Source organism: Kryptolebias marmoratus, linkage group LG7 (assembly GCF_001649575.2).
Source record: "Kryptolebias marmoratus isolate JLee-2015 linkage group LG7, ASM164957v2, whole genome shotgun sequence".
Classification (NCBI taxonomy): Eukaryota; Metazoa; Chordata; class Actinopteri; order Cyprinodontiformes; family Rivulidae; genus Kryptolebias; species Kryptolebias marmoratus.
Window position 1 is genome coordinate 14,520,452 of NC_051436.1, and position 18,394 is coordinate 14,538,845.

General features: G+C 42.1%; 3 protein-coding genes across 5 annotated transcripts in view; 1 reads left to right on the top strand and 2 right to left on the bottom strand.

Moving 5' to 3' along the window:
* The window catches only part of LOC108248457 (phosphofurin acidic cluster sorting protein 1), a 75,792-nt gene extending 74,631 nt beyond the window's left edge, over positions 1-1,161 (bottom strand). For both annotated transcript variants that reach the window (XM_017437244.3, XM_017437243.3), the window contains exon 1: positions 541-1,161. In XM_017437244.3, coding sequence (XP_017292733.1) covers positions 541-689 — 149 coding nt within the window. In that variant the 5' untranslated portion in view covers positions 690-1,161. The remainder of the gene's footprint in view (positions 1-540) is intronic.
* A 4,621-nt stretch (positions 1,162-5,782) lies between these two features.
* On the bottom strand, positions 5,783-16,323 carry sf3b2 (splicing factor 3b, subunit 2). 2 transcript variants are annotated; one of them, XM_017437226.3, is made up of 22 exons: positions 16,153-16,322; positions 15,662-15,708; positions 15,484-15,534; positions 13,937-14,152; positions 13,496-13,531; positions 13,019-13,103; positions 12,759-12,838; positions 12,371-12,479; positions 12,010-12,107; positions 11,566-11,832; positions 11,340-11,465; positions 11,172-11,252; positions 10,626-10,853; positions 10,384-10,533; positions 10,179-10,268; positions 9,723-9,830; positions 9,480-9,587; positions 8,338-8,480; positions 7,773-7,871; positions 7,048-7,147; positions 6,761-6,952; positions 5,783-6,168 (listed from the first exon to the last, which is right to left on the bottom strand). In XM_017437226.3, exons 1-22 carry the CDS (start codon positions 16,280-16,282, stop codon positions 6,097-6,099), a joined length of 2,616 nt encoding a protein of 871 aa, XP_017292715.1. In that variant the 5' UTR covers positions 16,283-16,322; the 3' UTR covers positions 5,783-6,096. The 2 variants fall into 2 exon arrangements, with proteins under 2 accessions (XP_017292715.1, XP_017292716.1); XM_017437227.3 differs by having other exon boundaries at positions 6,097-6,168; positions 13,955-14,152; positions 16,153-16,323.
* A 1,179-nt stretch (positions 16,324-17,502) lies between these two features.
* Positions 17,503-18,394, top strand: part of capn1 (calpain 1) — a 39,238-nt gene continuing 38,346 nt past the window's right edge. The window contains exon 1 of the mRNA XM_017437241.3: positions 17,503-17,632. The gene's annotated coding sequence lies outside the window, so the exon portion shown is untranslated. The remainder of the gene's footprint in view (positions 17,633-18,394) is intronic.

Sequence of the window (18,394 nt, forward strand, 5' to 3'; positions counted from 1 at the left end):
AGCCAAACAAAGACGCCCGTCTCAAGTCTTCTGGGTGGCTGGGGTGTCTTCGCCTCTGGTGACCTTGCTGCATTGCCCTCATGAGCAAACACACACACACTTACACACATATACACACAAACCACCTACTGCAAGGGTCATTTCCTTGTGTTACAGCCACCTCATGTACTGCACACATGACACTTGTGATTACAGTCTGTGATCAAAATCATGTTGTTGTTTTTTATTGGTGGGGTTTGCATTGATCACATAAGGGGTGGGGGACCTGCACATGCCCCCCCAGCCACTATCTTACTAGGGTAATAGATGACATAAAAACAGCATGTTTCCCAGGCAAGGATAATGATTATTTGAGAAGGTGGCTTTTTAAGCGCCTGTGTCATGTTTAAAGCGCAGGTCAGGGCAAACCCCCGGAAGGTCATTGCAATTAGGAGCACAGAGCAGCAATGAGGTGGTGGTCGGTAAATAAAAACAGGGGCAGTAAACAAACTGAGTCAACCCCCTCACACACACACACACACACACACAACCTTCACGTACCTCGGCACGCAGCTGGGCGAGGAGCGGTCCACCTCCCAGGTGGCGTACAGGTTCATGTGGACGGGCCGGTTGGAGGTGATGCTCACCGGCTTGGAGGGCTGCGGCGAAGGGACGCCCCCAGTCCGCGGGAGCCCTCCTCGCTCCGACATCCTGGAGGCTGGAAGAGACGGCGCTTTCAGACGGAGCTAGTAGAGGAGGAGGTGGCGGCGGTGGTGGTGGGGAACCACTCGAAGCAGCCTGCCGTCTCCGCGTCGGCTCCTTTCTTCCCTTTTTCTCCCTTTCTCCTTTGCTCCTTTTCCTCCTTTCTCTTCGGGCTCCAGCGGGCGCGAAACGCTTTAACGGAAACTTGATCCGGTCGGTGCTAATCAACGGGAAACAGTGGAAACATTCCCGTGGTTTGAGGTGAGGGGAGGAGCGTTCGTACCGGAAATATATAGTTCCCCCGTGTGTGTGTCCCTTTGCAGGACGTTCGGCTCGGTTCGGCTCGGTGTGTGCTGCTCTGGTTGGTGGCGTTGTGTCGGCGCAGGAAGCGGAAATCTGCCTCGGAGAAGTCGCTCAGTGAGCAGAAACCGACGAGAACAACGCCTCTTCAGCCGGAGAGAGAACGTAGAGCGAGCCCCGAGCGCGAGGCAGGGGGAATTCCGACTCTGTTCCGGGATCCGAACCTTTTGACTCAGTTTTGACCAAAAGAGCCGGTTCTTTCCGTTCTCAAACGGCACTTCACGCTGTTCAACTTCAAGCTTTTATGATTAAGCCACTCTTATGTATAGTCCAAATCACAATGCCTTTATTGTTACTGTAAAATACAATAAAAGTAGCATTAGAATTAGCATTAGAATTAATTAGCATTGCAGTACATTCATACTAAACTCTGTGTTTTTATCATGAGAATTAGCATAATATTCATACTAAACCTTTTATGTTTTTATCTTCATTATTAGCATTAGCTTTAGCATTCCAACATAGTTTAGTTTAAAATAGTCCTACCAATCTTCAAATGTAAGCTTTAAAATAAGAATTTTACATTTAAATAATGTTTGACATGTAAAATAAACAAAGACATAAACACTACACACTCTATTTATCTCTGCTCTCTTCTAAATACTACCCTGCCATGTTTGTTGCTTTGTACCCCACTGTTTTTTTGTTGTTTTGTTATTTCAAAAAGGTCTGTGAGATTATTTAATTATTGCTCAGCAGTGTGGCTCATATTCTATTGTGTGTACAAAATATATTCACATTGTTTGAAACAAAATCTCTCAGACGAGAGCCAGCTTCCATAGCTCGCCTAAATGAAGAGGCCGTTAGAGCCGGCTCGGTTGCGACTGCACATCACTACAGAGCACGAGACACACAGGAACTGACCAATCACATGCTGCAGCTGTGTTGTTGTGTTTTTTTTTAAACCCGCCTTTTTTAATATTTAAAACAATCTGCTGTTCCTTGTAGATAATCTTTATTTTTACAATAAGGATTACTCGTCAGATACTTGCGTTAAATAATATTTGAGTCAGTATTATTGCAGATTTTTAAATGTGACATCATCAGTTGATGCCATGTAGTGGCATGGAGTTTGGAGTTTGCTGTTCATTGTATTTTTCTGTACATTAAAAGATGGTATATACAGTTGTATTACTACAATATGTAGTCAAGGTTTGACGATCCAAGGTTGTAAATAAAAGTCTTTAGGATCACAGAACGCAGCTGTTAGGCGTTATTCATGTTAAGTACATCTGAGCTAAATACAGCCAGAATTGGCCCATCTCAAATGGTCCCTGACCTTACGTGTAAAATAAAAGTATTTACTTCTTTTTTTTATCCTTGTTTCCAACCTAAACTGTTCTTCGCCTGGCTCATAAGGTCAGTAGGTAAGCTAGAAAAATCTGGTTAAAGCAGAATATCTTTTTCCCAAACCAGTCAACCTACAATTTTGCAGTACAGGTTAACTACATGCTGTCATTGAACTAAAATAGACAGAGAGAAAAACAAATATTCTGCCTAAGTGTCTTCAAAAGATGCCGTTAAGATGCGTATGATAGATAAAAGTGTTTCTGTTCAATCGGGGGGGTCCTTTGACTGCTTTCACTGAGTCAATATGTTCCTCTGGGGGAATGGAAACGTTTCCAGACTCGAATGTTTGGAGTTTGGAGTCCTGGTGTTTTTCTGTTGATCATCGCAGAGAAACTCTTCTATTTTTGCTCCACTGACTTGAGTCTGAGGTGTCGCTGAAAGATTCCCATTAGTCACCTACAAAGATGCAAAACCGGTTGCGGGTAAACCGTGCTTTCATTTCATTACATAACCTTTTACCTTCTTGTAGCTGTTAGGTATGGCAGTCAGAGAAGTACGGGAAACCACCTGTGGGACAGATTTAGCTAATGTTATGAAGACAATAATGAGGTCATTGTGTTAACAAAAAAAAAAAAAAAGATCTGACAAAGGTTTACTTCCCACTTTTGTCTGCTTTGGAACTGCCAACTAGAAGCCATTCCCTGCCTTTATTCAGACCTGGCTGCCTGACACTGCGACATGAAACAGGTGCAGCGCCTGCAGCCTCAGGTGACAGAGGCAGGACTCTGATTACAATCTCAGAATCTGATTATGAGTCAGAAGGTGACCTAATGGCAGCGTCACAGGCGCCTCGCGTGGCTGGCTGCCATCGGCGAAGGCAAATTATCACAGCGGTGATCAGGGCTTACAATAAACCTGATGTGTGTGTTCACGGCAGCCTGGAGATGAGCTCATAATGGATTCTAATGAAGCACTACAGGGAGCATGTTTCATCTGAAGTCTTCCTAAAGGTTATACAGCGTCGGAAACCCGTTAAACCAGAACAAACTTTATAACAATCGGACAAAATGGGTAAAAAAAAAAAAAAAGAATATTTCACTTGCAGTTTTGAAGAGGAAATTCAGAGCACAGATATAATGGAAATCAATGAGTGTGTGAACTCTTGCATTCTGGGGGGATTCAAGAGAAAAAGCCCAGGTTCTGTGACTGTGAAGGACACAATGGGTGTAAGAGGACAAAAATGCCTACTTTTTGATGTATAACACTGAAGGACAAGTGTGAAAACTGAAAATACAAGGAGTATGTTCGCCAAAACCTTTGAAAGTTTCAGCGCGATGGTTAGAGTGAATGACATCATCACACTCCAAGTTGAACATTTTGTAGTAAAACCTCTAAAACTCATAAAACTTAAACAGTGATTGTGTAACAGTTGGTAAAGATATCAATGTTATCATGCTATTAGATGTAAATATCTGACTTTTATATTATCTGATTCATATGATCATTGGAGTTTTATAGTTTCTCTCATGTATCATTGGGAAAGCAAACATATAGAAGGTAATAAATCATCCACTGAACTTTAAAAGCATAGTTCTGCTTGATTTTTGGATAATCGTCTGATTAAATTGAACCCAGTCCACCATCCCTTCTCTGTGTGCTCTTTTTAACACTCTTTTCTCACCAGCAGGAGTGCCCGCCATTGATAAACCGATTAGAATCAAGCAGATTAAAACCTGGTCACGGGATAATCCTAAATTACATTATACAGAGCCAGCGCACCGAATCTGCAGAGTCATCAAGTGAAACCACACAGAGAGCTCAATTAAACCTCCACCTTTTCTTTGGCAAGACGCAGACTGTGTACGGCACACAGTGACAATTATTAACATATAGTGATTGCAGGAGTGGACAGCAGCATTTGCGTTTTGTTTAAAGTACGTCAGCATCTTGTGCACTGCAGTGTCGAGGCTAAAAAGTGCAAATGAAACTGAAGTGTTGTGATTATCAGTGCTTTGGTTAGTTAATGTCACAGTGTCCCTGAGAAAACCTGCTTGGAGTCAGAATGTCTCCCAACATCAGGAAAACGTCTGCCTGAGAGCGTTGTGTTTTGTCTTATTACTGCCGTGGAGATAAGCAGGAAACATAAGCGTTGTTGCTGCAACTCTCAGCAGAGAGAGAGACTGCAAAGACTGTCTGAACCACAGGTAACTCTAATTGTGATCGTTCTAATAAATCTCCCAGCTGTCGGCCCTCGAGTCCTTTGTTTAATTATGAAGAAAAATACCCACAACATCATCAGTGAGATTTAAATTTCTGTCCCAAAGCTGAAGAAGGCGTACTTAAAGGCGAGGCGGTGTGAAATCCAGAGCAGACACACACAGAGATCATAAAACTGCCGCTGTGAGATGGAAATATTCTCCCTCAGTAATAATGTCTTGTCTTAATCAGCTCCACAAACTGTTTAGACAACAGAGGCACCCTTTCAGGATGGTAAACAGGTTGGATCTTAACAGTCTGTCTGTGTGTGTGTGTATACCTGGTCTTTGTTACCTCTTTAGGACCTTTTCACCAACCTTGTCAGGACCGCTAATCACATTCGGGTTAGGGGTTATGGCTCAGGTTTGAGCTGAGTTTAGGTTAGGCCTGTGCTGGTAATGGTTAAGGTTAGGATTAGGCTACATAAATGAATGCAAGGTCCTAATAAAGATAGAAACATGAATGTGTGTGTGTGTGTACCAGTGACCGAGTCAGCATGTTGCTGCTGCAGTATGTAGGTCACTGTGCTGCTTCTCAGACAGCCATGTGACCGGCGCCTCCAAAGTCCTCTGCTGCCACCCAGCTGACGCAGCACAGACTGCAGCTGGTTGGCTCAATTTGTGTGGCAGCTGAAGAATGCTCCTTTGCCAACGCTTAGTAGTTTAATTCCAAATTTCCCCAATCTACGTGTTAAAGCATCTCTTTGTTAAGACCCTTAACCCTACTTTAACTCTGAGACGTTCATCTGTGTGTATACTATCATACGTACACTAATTCAAGATGGCTGCCACAGGTAGATGACATTATCCAAAACAAATCTTCAGACTATGTACGATGATGGAGTCTGACCAGATTAAACTAGAAAAGTGCTAAATAAAAACAACAGTTTCAAAGTTTTGTCAGCTTATACTTCCAACTTTTGGATGAGTGTTTAAGTGACCAGTTCTCATCAGAAACAAACTTCAAACCACATCATCATAAGAGATCGCTACCCCGCTTTGTAAAAACAGGGTTACACATCTTGTCTGTGTCGTCACGAAGCCCTTAGCTGTTCAGCACCAGCTAATACGGTGCAGCAGCCGAAGGTTCTGTGGCTGAAACACATCAGCTGACTCAGGCTTAAAAACCAAACAAAACTCTCTAAGCCAGTCTATTCCCAAAGAGTCAAAAAACACTAATGTTAGGACAAAACAGCTGTGGAGGTTTTATCATATCATTTATTTACAAATAAAAAAAAGAAAAAGAAAAAAAAAATGGTGAAAAAATAGCGAAGACCTTAAAAGTACGTGTCAAACAGGAAATACCACTCTCATCTGACACCAATTACAAAAATCCAGCCTGCCGACATTACTGAAATATAAACGATGACAAAGAAACAGAACCTGTATTCACAGGTTACTGATCTAACAGGTGATTGGTGTTGTAGACTGCCTCCTCTGAAACAGAAATCGGAGCACGTCTCCTTCACTTCCTGTTGTGTCCGGCTCCATCGCAGCGCTCCGCCTTTCTCTAGAACTTGAACTCTTTGTATTTCTTGGCGCTGCCTCGTGTGTCCTGCGGCTGGGCCTTCCTCTTTTTTTGCTGTTTGGTAACAAAGACAAAAACAGAGTGGAAGTGGACCTCTATTAATACTTAAATATCACCATTAGGAGGAAAACCAGGGGATTAAGTTCCTTATTTTTCTTTAGCTTATAAACAGAGCTGCTGTCAGTTTTGTTTTTCTTTCCTGGACAGCTCTAGTTGTGAAGTGGGGCTTTAAAAAGAAACATTTACTTCTTTTTTATATATATATATAAACTGAACAGATTTAATCTATTCATAAATAAAAAAAAGAAAAATTGCACTTTCTGCAAAATGCTGAATGGCTTTGCTGAAATTTGTGGAAAATGCTGACTTAAAGCTAAAAGTAGCAAAAGCCTGGCTAAAAGCAGCAAAAGGCTAGCTGAAAGCTAAATGTATCAAAATAAAACAAAGAGAGCAAAAAATGCTGAATGTTTTTGAAGAAATTAAAAAGACCTCAATGTGTTTCTAAAATATTCATAAATAAATACAATATAATCGAATTTTGAAATGTATACAACAAAAAAAGTATAAAAGAAGTGTGTGCGTTTGTGTGAATGCCAAATCAGCATTCACACACAGCGATGAGTCAGCGATAAGACCTGTTGGGTACCTTCTGTTTTGCGGCGTGCTCGGCCACCATGTCGCTGAAGTCCTCCTTCTCCACCTGGGCCTGCTGCTCTCTGACGTGCTCCTCGTACTTCTGTGTCATGGCCATCGGATCGAGCTCCAGCTCCTCGGGAGCCAGGGCCACCTCCACACCCTGGGACTCCTGCCCCCCGCCGGCCTTACGACTTGCCATTGCCTGGAGACAGAACAGAGAAGCGAGAAGGATAAGAGAAGGGGGCTGAAGATGACTGATCCACGGAGGAGCATTTTAAACTCGTTGCCCCGCCTTACCCCTGACATGTCGTAGATGTGTGTGGAGCCCATCATGGCCCCTCCTATGGAGCCAGTTCGTCTCTCTGCCAGGACAGTGAAAAGCTGTGGTGTCTCATTCCTGAGACAAAAAGGAATATGAAACAAAAACAAGGATTTATGCTCGTTATTATGATTTACATTTAAATGCAAAATTTTATTTTAGGAGGAAAGTCTCAGACAGCTTCCACATGTTTTCCCCTTGTACACACAAAGCCATTGCTACTTCTCCAACATGCATGTGCTCATATTCTTACTACTTTTGGCTCATCTGAATCCTACATTTAACTCATGGGCCTGCAGTTACACTGTGGTCCAGTAGGTGGCGATAAAACACTGATTTGACATTTGGGTGCTATTGTAGTCCCTGATTGATCAACTGAACCAAAGTGGATAACAGCGATTCTCCTCACAAAATTTCTCCTGTACTTGTACTTCTGTCCTGGATCTTTGGCGCCACCTTCTGAATAGTAGTTTTATCAATTTAAATGCATTGCTGACACAGTGTGAATGCAATTTTGTCACAAAATTCTTAGCTGCACATCATCACCGACAGGTACAAATGACAAAAAAAAAACCTTAATCAGTTCTGCATTCCTCTACATTCATGAATTCATCATCTGTTGATACCTTAATCTTACTGCTACACCATAAATCAAATTAAAGCAGCAGCGTAGCTGTGACAGTTCGGGGCGACTGTGACTCACCCATCCATGGCCTCCTCGATCTTCTTCTTTCTAAGCTCAATCTCTGGCGTCTCCATGCCGGTCGGGACCGTCGAGTAGCCTCCAGGAGTGATCAGCCCACTGAAACACACAAAGACGCGTCAAAGGAATCAAATCGCTGCGTTTGTCTATTTGAGGATGTGTTTCCTGATTGGATCAAGAAATGAAAAAGATCCTAAACTGGGGAGCATGAAGAGCTGAACTCAACCGTGTAAAACACAAACACACACACACACCCCACTATGAACTGGGCCCTACGGTTAAGCACTGCACTCGAAGATAATTAGATGTTAAACATCCCATTAACTGAACCAATTTCTTCAGTTAAATACCAATCAGAATGATAAAGGTCAGTAGACTTTCTAATAACATGGTAAATTAAGCTAAATGTGTTTTGTGTGTGTGTACTGTGTGTGTACTGATGACAGTAAAATAAAACTGGCTTCTAATCTCACAGCTCCTTGAAAAGAATCCCTAAGAAGATTCACAGATTCTTGCTTTCCATTATCTTCGATGAAGCACCGACAATAATTTGCGGGTTAAGCACCTGTCTGCTGGTGTGAAAAAGCCAGTTTCATCTGGCTTCTCTTCATCGCTCTCCTCTTCCTCTTCTTCCTCGGACGATTCTTCATCCGAAGGCTCCAGCTCTCCCCACGGAGTGCGGTCCACCTCCTCCTCCTCGGCTTTAGCCTGAACACAGAAGACATGTTAGCCAATCAGAAAACACAGAGAGCACACCAACTCGTGAAGTCTGAGAGCGACAAATATGAAAACAGGAAACAAGTCACTTTTACAGTAAAGAGTTCAGTTTTTTTTCTGAAATATATGCAAAGCTAGTTATGAATCATTCATGAATGTATCTAAAAATGTGTTGACATTTATATAATACAAAGAACTTCTCAAACAAATATGTAAACATTTAGGACAGGGGTGTCAAACTCCAGGCCTCGAGGGCCGCGGTTCTGGGAGTTTTAGGTTTTTCTGCTCCAACACACCTGATTCAAACTGTTTAATTACCTCCTCACCAAATCATCAAGTTCTCCAGCAGCATGGCAACAAGTCATCCATTTAAACCAGGTGTTTTAAAGCAATAACATCTAAAACATGCAGGAGAGCGGCCCCCGAGGAATGGAGTTTGACACTCCTGATTTAGGATCTGCAACAACCTTCAACTTAAAATTTTTCTGAAATATTCTGAAGGGTGACAAGACAGTTACTGTCCTAAATTCCAACATTTTTCTTCTAAAAAGCCCTGAAGTCATTTGAAGCTTACTTTTATAACAATCTAAGCTGATGAAATGCCAACACTTTGATGTATAAACTACAGAAAATATGTAAAAAGAACCAAAATCAAAAACAAGCAGTCTGGTATAGAAACAACCACCAACACCATAGAAACAGGTAACAGCACACTAGTTTGTTGACTGAGTTGCACATTTTAAATGTATTTTATTTTGCATATAGTTTCTCCAAAGCTGCAGGAGGAGTAGCAAATTGAAAATTGCGACAAAAACGGAAGAACAGCAGACAATTCAATGCTTATGCCTTAGCACCCTTAATAAGATACATTATTTAACAATATATTTTGACTGTAACCATTGTACTTTAGCTTTGCAAAGTTTACCCATATTTATGGTTTATGAAATAAAAAAAGATATAAAACAGATGACAAAGTCACATTGTTCTGACCTGGAAGTCTGCAGAATTTGTTCCGAACACGTCACCGTAAAGTGGTTTGCCCATCTCATCCACCGGCGGCTTGCCCCAGCCTCCGGCGTGATAACCGAAGGTACAGTTCTGATGAGCAGAAACACACCAGGAAGCAGAAAAGAAAAATCAACACACAGGTATGATCAGTTATTCATGTAAATATTAAAGTTTTTGGACAGAAATGTAAGACAAGGACTGGAATGTGCAGTGTGTCGCTGTTACCTCCGGGATGGGGGAGTTGAGTCCGGGGATCTTGAGGTTGGGGTAGGAGGGAGGGGGGCCGTACCGCTGCATGGCTATCAACCAGGGAGGCGGCACCTTGTGGGCGTTCTAACAACGAAACAGAGTGGGGCAAACATAAGTGTTTGCTCAACAAACAGAATGGAGCTCACTGTATGCTGAGCTGATTCTCTGAGCTAAAAATATATGGTGATAATTTACAGCTCATATTTACAGCTGTCATTGTCGAAGCGTGTTCCTGTCCTTGTTAGTGGGTCGATGTAAACAAATCCTGTCACGTCTCAGCGTTCACAGCCTAAATATTTATTAGTTCTTAAAGAAAAATCTAATAATTCTCAACAATCTGATGAGCGTTTTTGCTTAAAACACCCATTCCTAGTATGTATGTAGTTGTATGAGTGGTTTTTATGTATAATTAATCCTTGTTTTGCAGCTTACTGGTCCCACTGGCATCCCCAGAGCGATTCGAAGCTCATCAGACAGATCTCCTGGCTTCTTCTCTTTCAGACGGGTTTCAAACTCTTTGCCCTGAAGATGGGGAAACACAAACAGCGCAAAGCAGGTGACTAAACCGACCTGTCCATGGCTACAACATTTACTTTAAATAACTGCACACTTCTTCAGAGAAATGTGAGCATTGTACCTCGTAGTAAAGGTCTCCGTGGATGGTGAGTTTGGGTTTGATCTGCCACTTGAAGAAAGCGTCGTGGAGCTTCTGGTAATCGATGTCAATCTTTCCCATCTTAGGGCGAACCTTCTCTCTCATTTTGGTTTTCATAGTTTTGGCGTCCTCCTGCATGCGGACAATCGCGGAACAATTCCAGTGACTACGCGGGAACATCTCGGTTAAATCTTCACTTAAAGGCGACTGAAAGAGACTCCCACCTTCTCCTGCAGAGCCTCTCTCATCTCCTGGATCCCCGTCCTCTTGATGAACTCTGGCAGCTCGAACGGTGGTTTCTCTATCCCTCTCTTGCCCTGCAGATACTTTCGTTTGAAGCACCAGTGGCGCGGCACCGGCACGGTGTTTCTGGTGGCCTTCAGGTGGACCAGCAGCTTGGGCTCCTGAGCCGTCACGTCGTGCATCTCCACTACGTCTGGACGAGCCACGAGCTGGAGGAGGAGAAGAAAGATGGACCACCTGTGACTAGGGACGCACCAGTTAATCCCCTGGTGGGCAGAATCAGATGATTTTCAATTTTACCAGCTGACCAGTTACAGGTCAATCCAAGACCCATTATAATGCATTTTTTCTTAATCCATGAATGAACTATTACCTCGATTTTGCTGAACAAAAATAAGAAATCATAATTAGCCTAGATATCTGATTTGTGCCTCTCCATTTGAGACTGAAAACTTCTTTCCATTAATAAATTCAAACATCAGACAGACGAGTATTCATTTAAAAACAATAAATCTTGATTTACTTACCTGCTTGAGTTCAGCCACGGTCAGCCTGTTCATCCTCCTCAGCTTCTTCTTGGACAGTTTAGGTGCATCTTGTTTGACTTCCTGGAAGTGAAAAGCCACTTTAGATGTTGAACAAACACACAAACAGCATTAAACTCTGTTCAGTTTTCATTTTAATAACAAACGGACCTCGTCACTATCGTCGCTGTCTTTCCTCTCCAACTCGAACCCCTTCTTCCTCAGAACGCCCAGCATCTCCTGTTTTTCAGCCTTCTCCGGCTCCTTGTCCTTCTCTTTCTTCACATCATCAGTCAACTAGAAAAATGGAAGTAAAGAGCGTCACTAAAGGAAAACGAAACACGAGAATACACCAATATAACAACCTGTGGTGGAAATTAAAAAACACTAAAATCACCTTAAAAGCCTCAAAAATCCTCTTAAAAAAGATGAAGTTGGGGTCGTAAATCTCCGGTTCCTCTGTGACGTACTCGATCTCCACCTCGGGCTCCTTCCCCTTGTCTTTATCCTTGTCCTTCTCCTTGTCGCCGCTGTCCTTCTTCTTCTTCTGCTGCTGCTGCTCCTGTTGTTGTTGTTGTTGCTGCTGCTGCTCAGCCTGCTCCTTCTTCTCCTGCGCTCGCTTCTTCTTGCTCTTCTTCTTGCGGTTCCTGCGTCGGCGGTTTTTCTTACAGAGAGAATTGGTTTATAAAATCAATACGGGACTTATAACAAGTATTCGTCTGTGGAATAACCACAGTTAAGCCCTGCTACAGTAACAGCTACAGCAAGAAAAAAATACTCTTTTAAAAGGAGTGGATCACAAAGGCTGTGTCTAGCTGTGCCGGGTAAAGTTTGTACTTACATCTTTTTTCGATAACTGGCCGTCGTCTTCATTCTCAGACATCACCAGTCCAGAGGAATTGCTTGCGTCCATGTCTGCTCCTTCGTCATCATCATCTTCTATAAGAAAGAAAGGTAAAAAGGTGGTGACGACCAAAACTCAATGTTTAAATCTCTTCATGCAAATAAGTAATGAACTCTGTCTAATTAAACGAGTTTATATGGCACTTCCTGTTTCCCTTAAACAATTACAACACAGAGACAATCAGCAAGGGTGTGTGTTCGGATCAGACTTTTTGAGGCGTGTCCGAGTGATTGATACAGTTTGTTTTAATAATATTTCTTGAACCACTGCTCCTGTTTGAACTGGTGGCTGTTCTGACCTGCTGCATCAGTGAGCTGCTCCTGTCTGATCTCCTTCAGCTGCAGGATCTTCTCCAGGGCCTGAGGGATCTTGGGCCCGCCAATGCTTATTTCCTCGTTCTGCCACATCTGGAAAAGGAATGAGGATAAAAAAACAAAAGCAAAGACAAAAACAAGATTTTAATAAAGAGGAGAATGATAAATCAAAGTATTTGCTTCTAATTAAAATAGGCTTTCAGACTTTAAGCTGTTTGACTAAAATGACCAGCAAGAGCAAATATTTCAGGATTTTGTAACAAATTTTCTCCCTTTTACAAAGTGAGCTAGAACATAAAAGTTATTTAGTTTGTCTGGACGAAAGATTTGAAGTTTAAATGAATCCGTTCAGAGGAGATCACGTTTATTTACCTCCTTGTTGTCCTCGCCTGGAGGAGGTGGCACCCTCTGTTTGTGAGACGGCAGCAAAGTAATGCCAGGAGGAAGCGGTCCTTAAAAAAAATATAGCAAAACGAGAGTTTAAGACAGGATTAATGTTAGCTTTAAGGGCCTGACAGAGCCAGTGAGACCGAAACAGTCTCTAGTTTCTGAGGCTCCACTATCATTTTTATTAAACTATTAGGAATACAGCTTATAATTTTATTTTTTTTAATTTAAAAGAAGGGGCAAACCTCTAATTTCGGTGACAGTGGGCAGAGATCTGGCAGAGATCTTGGCCATCTCTTGCTGACGCTCCTGTTCCAGCAGCACTGCGGCCTGATGCGAGGGGAGAGAAAATCAACATGTCGTGTTATTTACATCTACAGCAGCAGCTAGCTGTGGCACTTCTTGTGCCGCCTGGAGGCACTGCCTGCAGGAACATGGTAAGTCATATTTCGACCCAAATAACCGTGAAACTGACATATTGGCTGAGAAATCTTTGAGATCTGAGTTGTTTTAGGAGAGAAATCTGTTATAGTCTTGACTCCTTTTGATGGAGGTGTTAATCTGGTCAGAATTACACTCTATTCCTCCAAACAGCCATCTACAACAGGGAAGATATAAAGTCTAACATTTCCACAGATCAGTACTTCATAAAAACAGAACAAATGAGGCAAATTTAATTAAAATAATAATAATAAATTTAAATTAGAAATTAAATGCGTTACCCTTTTCTGTTGCTCCAGAAGGTCCTTTTCATCCCCCTATCAAAGAAAGCAAAAACAAAAATCAGCAAATCAAAATTAAACCGTATAGTTTGTCTCGTCTGCTCCTACAAGTAGAGTTAGTGTTTTATTGGTATGCCACTACGAGATCCACAGTGAGGAGAGCGCTGCATTAAAAGAAATAATGCGATAAAGATTTTTTTTATCTTAACACCAGCACGTGGCAGCGATACGCCAAGTTGTTCCCTAATGATGCTTTTTTTTCTTGACAATTCAGAAAAATAAAAAACTGAATAATAATTTTCACATCGCTCTACATTGGTCTGATAATTCACTGGTCAAGTTTATTTTTGGAGGTTGGTCATTTAGATTTGATTTTCCCAAAACTGGGGAAACATACAGCTGAGTGCAACAAGTGGCCAACAATAAGCCGAAGAGCTTCACCTGCTGTATGACCCGTACCTCCTGCTGTAAAACCATGGCAGCTCTGTGCTGAACCATCTTCAGCTGATCGTCCTGCGTCAGGCCGGGAGGGGGCAGAGGCGCGCGCTCCATGCCCATGGGTAAACCAGGCGGCATCAGGCCCATCGGCTGCAGCATACTGATGCCAGGGGGCATGGGCGGCATGGGCATCGGGGGGAGAGGAGGCATACCTGGAATCTGAAGAGAAGGAAGGATGTGAGGGGAAAAAAAAGGGAAAGTGCGAGGAGAGAACTCATCGCAGCTCTGAAGTTTAAAGTTGTCCAGATAGGTTTCACAGACGGTGAATGTGCATCATGTTGAGGATTGCTGATCCCCACCTTTTAAACTGCTTTTGTGTTTATTATGAATCTTCCAGTGTTGACAATGTGTCTAAATACACACAGCAATAGAACAATGAGTCTGTAGTTGTAACTGCTGCTTTCTGTTTATCCTGTTCTGCCTCTTGGTGTTGATATAGAGCACTTCCAGTAGTAAGAGAAGGTCTAAGGCCCTGTTCAAACCTCTGATTAAGAGCGTTCACGCCTGGCAGTAAAATGTGTACCCCAAAACGTCTTTTCTCCTGGAACCCTCTCCTCTCACACACAGAGCTGTCAGCTGAGCAACAAACAGCAACAATCCGGTTGTGCTGATGTGTCTATAAAAATTACAAAAAATTCAGACATAAAAGCTAAATTATTATTATGACATTTACAGGGTTCAGAGCCAACCGACTTGCATTTATGTGGAGTTATTTCCTAATTACCTAACAGATGTGATGTAATAGAAAAAAATTAGTATACAACGATGAGTGACTTCATAGAGCCCTGCGTCAGAGCAAAATCCTAAAAAAATTCCACTCTGCACTGACAGTCATAAGCTGTTTTGTGAACAGCTTCAATGTGAACGCATCAGATCTGGGTTTAATTAGTTAAAATGTAACGCTGCTCAAAGTGTCACTCTGGGACTGACACAGCACATAATAGCTCACCATGACAGGTGCAATCAGCTCTAAAAAAAACAATCAGAACAAACATTAAGCTAAAGGGAGACTCACCATGCAGGCAGCTTCCTAGTCAACCATTCTGATGAATAAAACCTCGACAAAATCCTTTTTACTGACAAGGATTCTGATAAACAGTTCATCAAAATCTTCTACCAGGAAAAATAAAATAAACTAATCAAAAAGCTGTATCTTCAGAATATTCCCAAGGATGGTTGCTTATCTTTAGTTGGACCCGATCTTATAAGCTGTACACAGAATCACAGACTTTGCCTGTCCTGGACCTGAGGACCCACTCACCTGTTTTCTTTTCCACATCATCCCTCCTCCTCAAACAAATCAGATTCAAATAAATGAACAATTTCAATTTATAATAAAACCTGCAGATTAAGTAGTTAGTGACCCATCTATTTGAACCAGATGTGTGAGAGCAGAGAAACAGCTAAAACTTGTGAGAAGATGGGTGGCCAAGATAATAAAAAGGGTTCAGAAAACAGTGTAGTCACTATAAAATCAATGAAGAATTTACCTGAGAGCCCATTGGTTTGTCCTCATTTGATTTGCTGAGGATAATTCCAGTCTGCAGAACAAACAAAACATGGGAGGTTTCAGTAGCTAAATTAGCACTTCAACACATCGAAAGGTAAACAGAGAGAAAACCAAAATGTGCTGATTTCTTGGCAACACCAAGCACAAGTTGTGTTTACCTGCATCATGTAGCCCTTCAGTCTGTCTATGAGCTCCTCTCTGGAACCTGGATAAAAGAAACAAAATAATTAGTACAGGAGGCGAAACAACGTGGAAAGATTCCAGAAGTATTAAGAGGCACGTTTGCCGAACTGAAACGTAAAACACCAAAAGAAAAGTGCACACTGATGTGGGCAACAACTGACACTAAAGTTAGCAACAGGAGCTAACTGAGCTAAATCATGTTTGATTAAAATGACCAGCCCAATACAATACTACAGCTAGAGCTTCAATTTCGACGTAATATTTATGAACTAACATTAATTAACAGCGTATAAAGTGTTCGTGTGAATATAGACACAGTTCAGGCCTTAAATCAGCTTCAACGAAACTATTGCGTTTAACGTCTCTTGCTTTGCTATGCTATGCTATGCTATGGTATGGTTAGCATAGGGCTAGTTACTGCTAACTTAACCCATTGCTCTCGAAGCTCCTTTGGCATATTTCTTACCCATTGCCGGTGCTCCCAGCTCCGCCAGCTTGGCTTGAAGCTCCGGGTTGCTCCATGTGTTTAAAGCCGCGATAGCGCTCCCTAAATCGGACGGGAGAGAGTCAGTTCCCGGTGCTCCTTCGGATGCCATGTTGAGCTTCTCTCAATGGAACAACGGCGGCCACGGAAGCAACGCGAGAACTGGATCACCGCAATGCATTCTGGGAAAAGCCCGTTGCTCAAGCTAGGCGATTCACAATTTAGCCACTAGGTGGCAGTACTAGCAATGTTTTTTTTGTTCTAAATAAAACTCGGGGTAAGGCTTGAAGCAGGAAATTGGCTTCGCTATTGAGTTTTAATCTTTCAAGATCATACTCAACTTGTTTTTAAAAGATTTTTTACTTAAAAAACACAATATTCTCGGTGTGGTGATTAGCACTGTCCTCTCTCAGCAAGAAGGTTGCCGGTTTGTTCGCTGCTGATTTTTGTCTAGAACCACTTTCTCTCTGTGGATGGATGGGTTTTATTTTATATTGTCCCACAGTTCAGAAACAGGCACAACTGCACATAAGTGATGCCTTCAAGCAATGTTTTATACTTTGTTTCGTTTATACGTTGTTTCGTTTTTATGTTGGCTGTTTTAGCAGGCCTTGGCACTGTTAGCTAGATTCTTCGTGCCTTAATTTAGTAATATCATGTTTTAGTAGTTTAGTTATCCTGTACATTAGTTAGCATTGTCATGTTTTAGCTTAGTTATCTTGTACCTTGTACCTTAATTGGCATTATCATGTTCTGTAACTTTGTATTGTTGTTTAGTTTAGTTTTCTCTCTTGTATTTTGTCTGTAACTTTGTCTGTAATTTTGTTCTTGTGTTGTAAAGCACTTTGAGTCGCCTTGTGCTGAAAAGTGCTATATAAATAAATTTCACTTCACTACAAACTTTCATTTTCCCCCTGTATGGAATAATAAAAGTGCCACAAACAGAATAACTTTGCAAAGGATGAATAAACGTAAGGAAGAATTTGTGCGAGAAATATGTGAAACACAAAGAAAATGTAATAAAAATAATTAATTTTAGTGTGCTGTTTGGTAAACAGTCCACACATGCAGCATGTGTGCTAGCGCCTTTAAACCTCACCTTAGCTCCACAGAACATTTTTCAATGTGAGAGCGCGTGTGTTTCAGTGGAAGTTATTTCTTAGGCTGAAAATTAACTCGCATAATTTTCAGCAGGACTGCGCAACACAACACAATCAAAACATTTTTTTTTTTGCACATATGTTTTTGCGGCACTCTTTTGACTCCATACTTGTCGGTGAAGTTGCGGGCGCAGCTGGGACTGCGCAGGCGCAGTGCGGAGGGGGGCTCACCGAGGGCAGGGACAGCAGCAGGGCGTTTCTAAATAAGGGGGACCGAAGCGGACGAAACATGGAAAGGAACAGAGAGCGTCGAGTGACGAGCTCGCCGTCAACTCCTGCACTTTGAGGAAGCGCGTGTCGAGGTAGGGTAAACACGAAACTCCGTCATTTCTGCCGTTTCTAATCTTTAAAAGCAAACTTTTTTACCCTCTTTATTAGACTTTAAAGTCTGTTTTAGACGTGTTGTTGTGTGAAGAAATGAATGTCCTCGCGCAAGAGAGCAACTTCTGGGTTTTTTCATATCATGGTGGAAAATAAATAAATAAATAAATAAATAAATCTTAAATCATTTCAGCGCAGTAGTTTCCGGGGTGCCTTCTTGAATGCCGCTTGTCCCACCTGCGCTGCTGTTATTTCACATGTCAAAAACAATAAAACAGTCGGTTCTGGTCAGCCTGTAGTTTGTAGTTTGACAGCTGAACTTCAGTGTTTCCTCACAGGGGCCACACCTTCCTCCAGGACTGCATGCTTATCTGTGGGAGCCATATGCTCTGTTACAAGTTGTATAAAAGTTATGTCCCAAGAAATATCATAAGGAGGGAAATATCCTAGAACCAAAGGAATGTTGTGTGAAATTTGCAGCCCCCTGGGTCGAAATTCAGTCGCAAACAATCTTTATTCGAGGATATATTTCCGTTAAATCATTCAGTCTTATTTATCTTACTTGGGTCAAAATGACCCTATAAGTCCTCACCTTTAAGACTGAGGCCTCTGGTCAGTTTAACCCGAGGGCAGCACCCTCCTCCCTGTTTAAAATCATTACAGATTGCATTTTTGTCCTCCTTGTGGTTCGTGCTGCTGTCTCATCCTGCAGGTCTGTTTCTCCTGCGGAGCTTTTAAAGCTG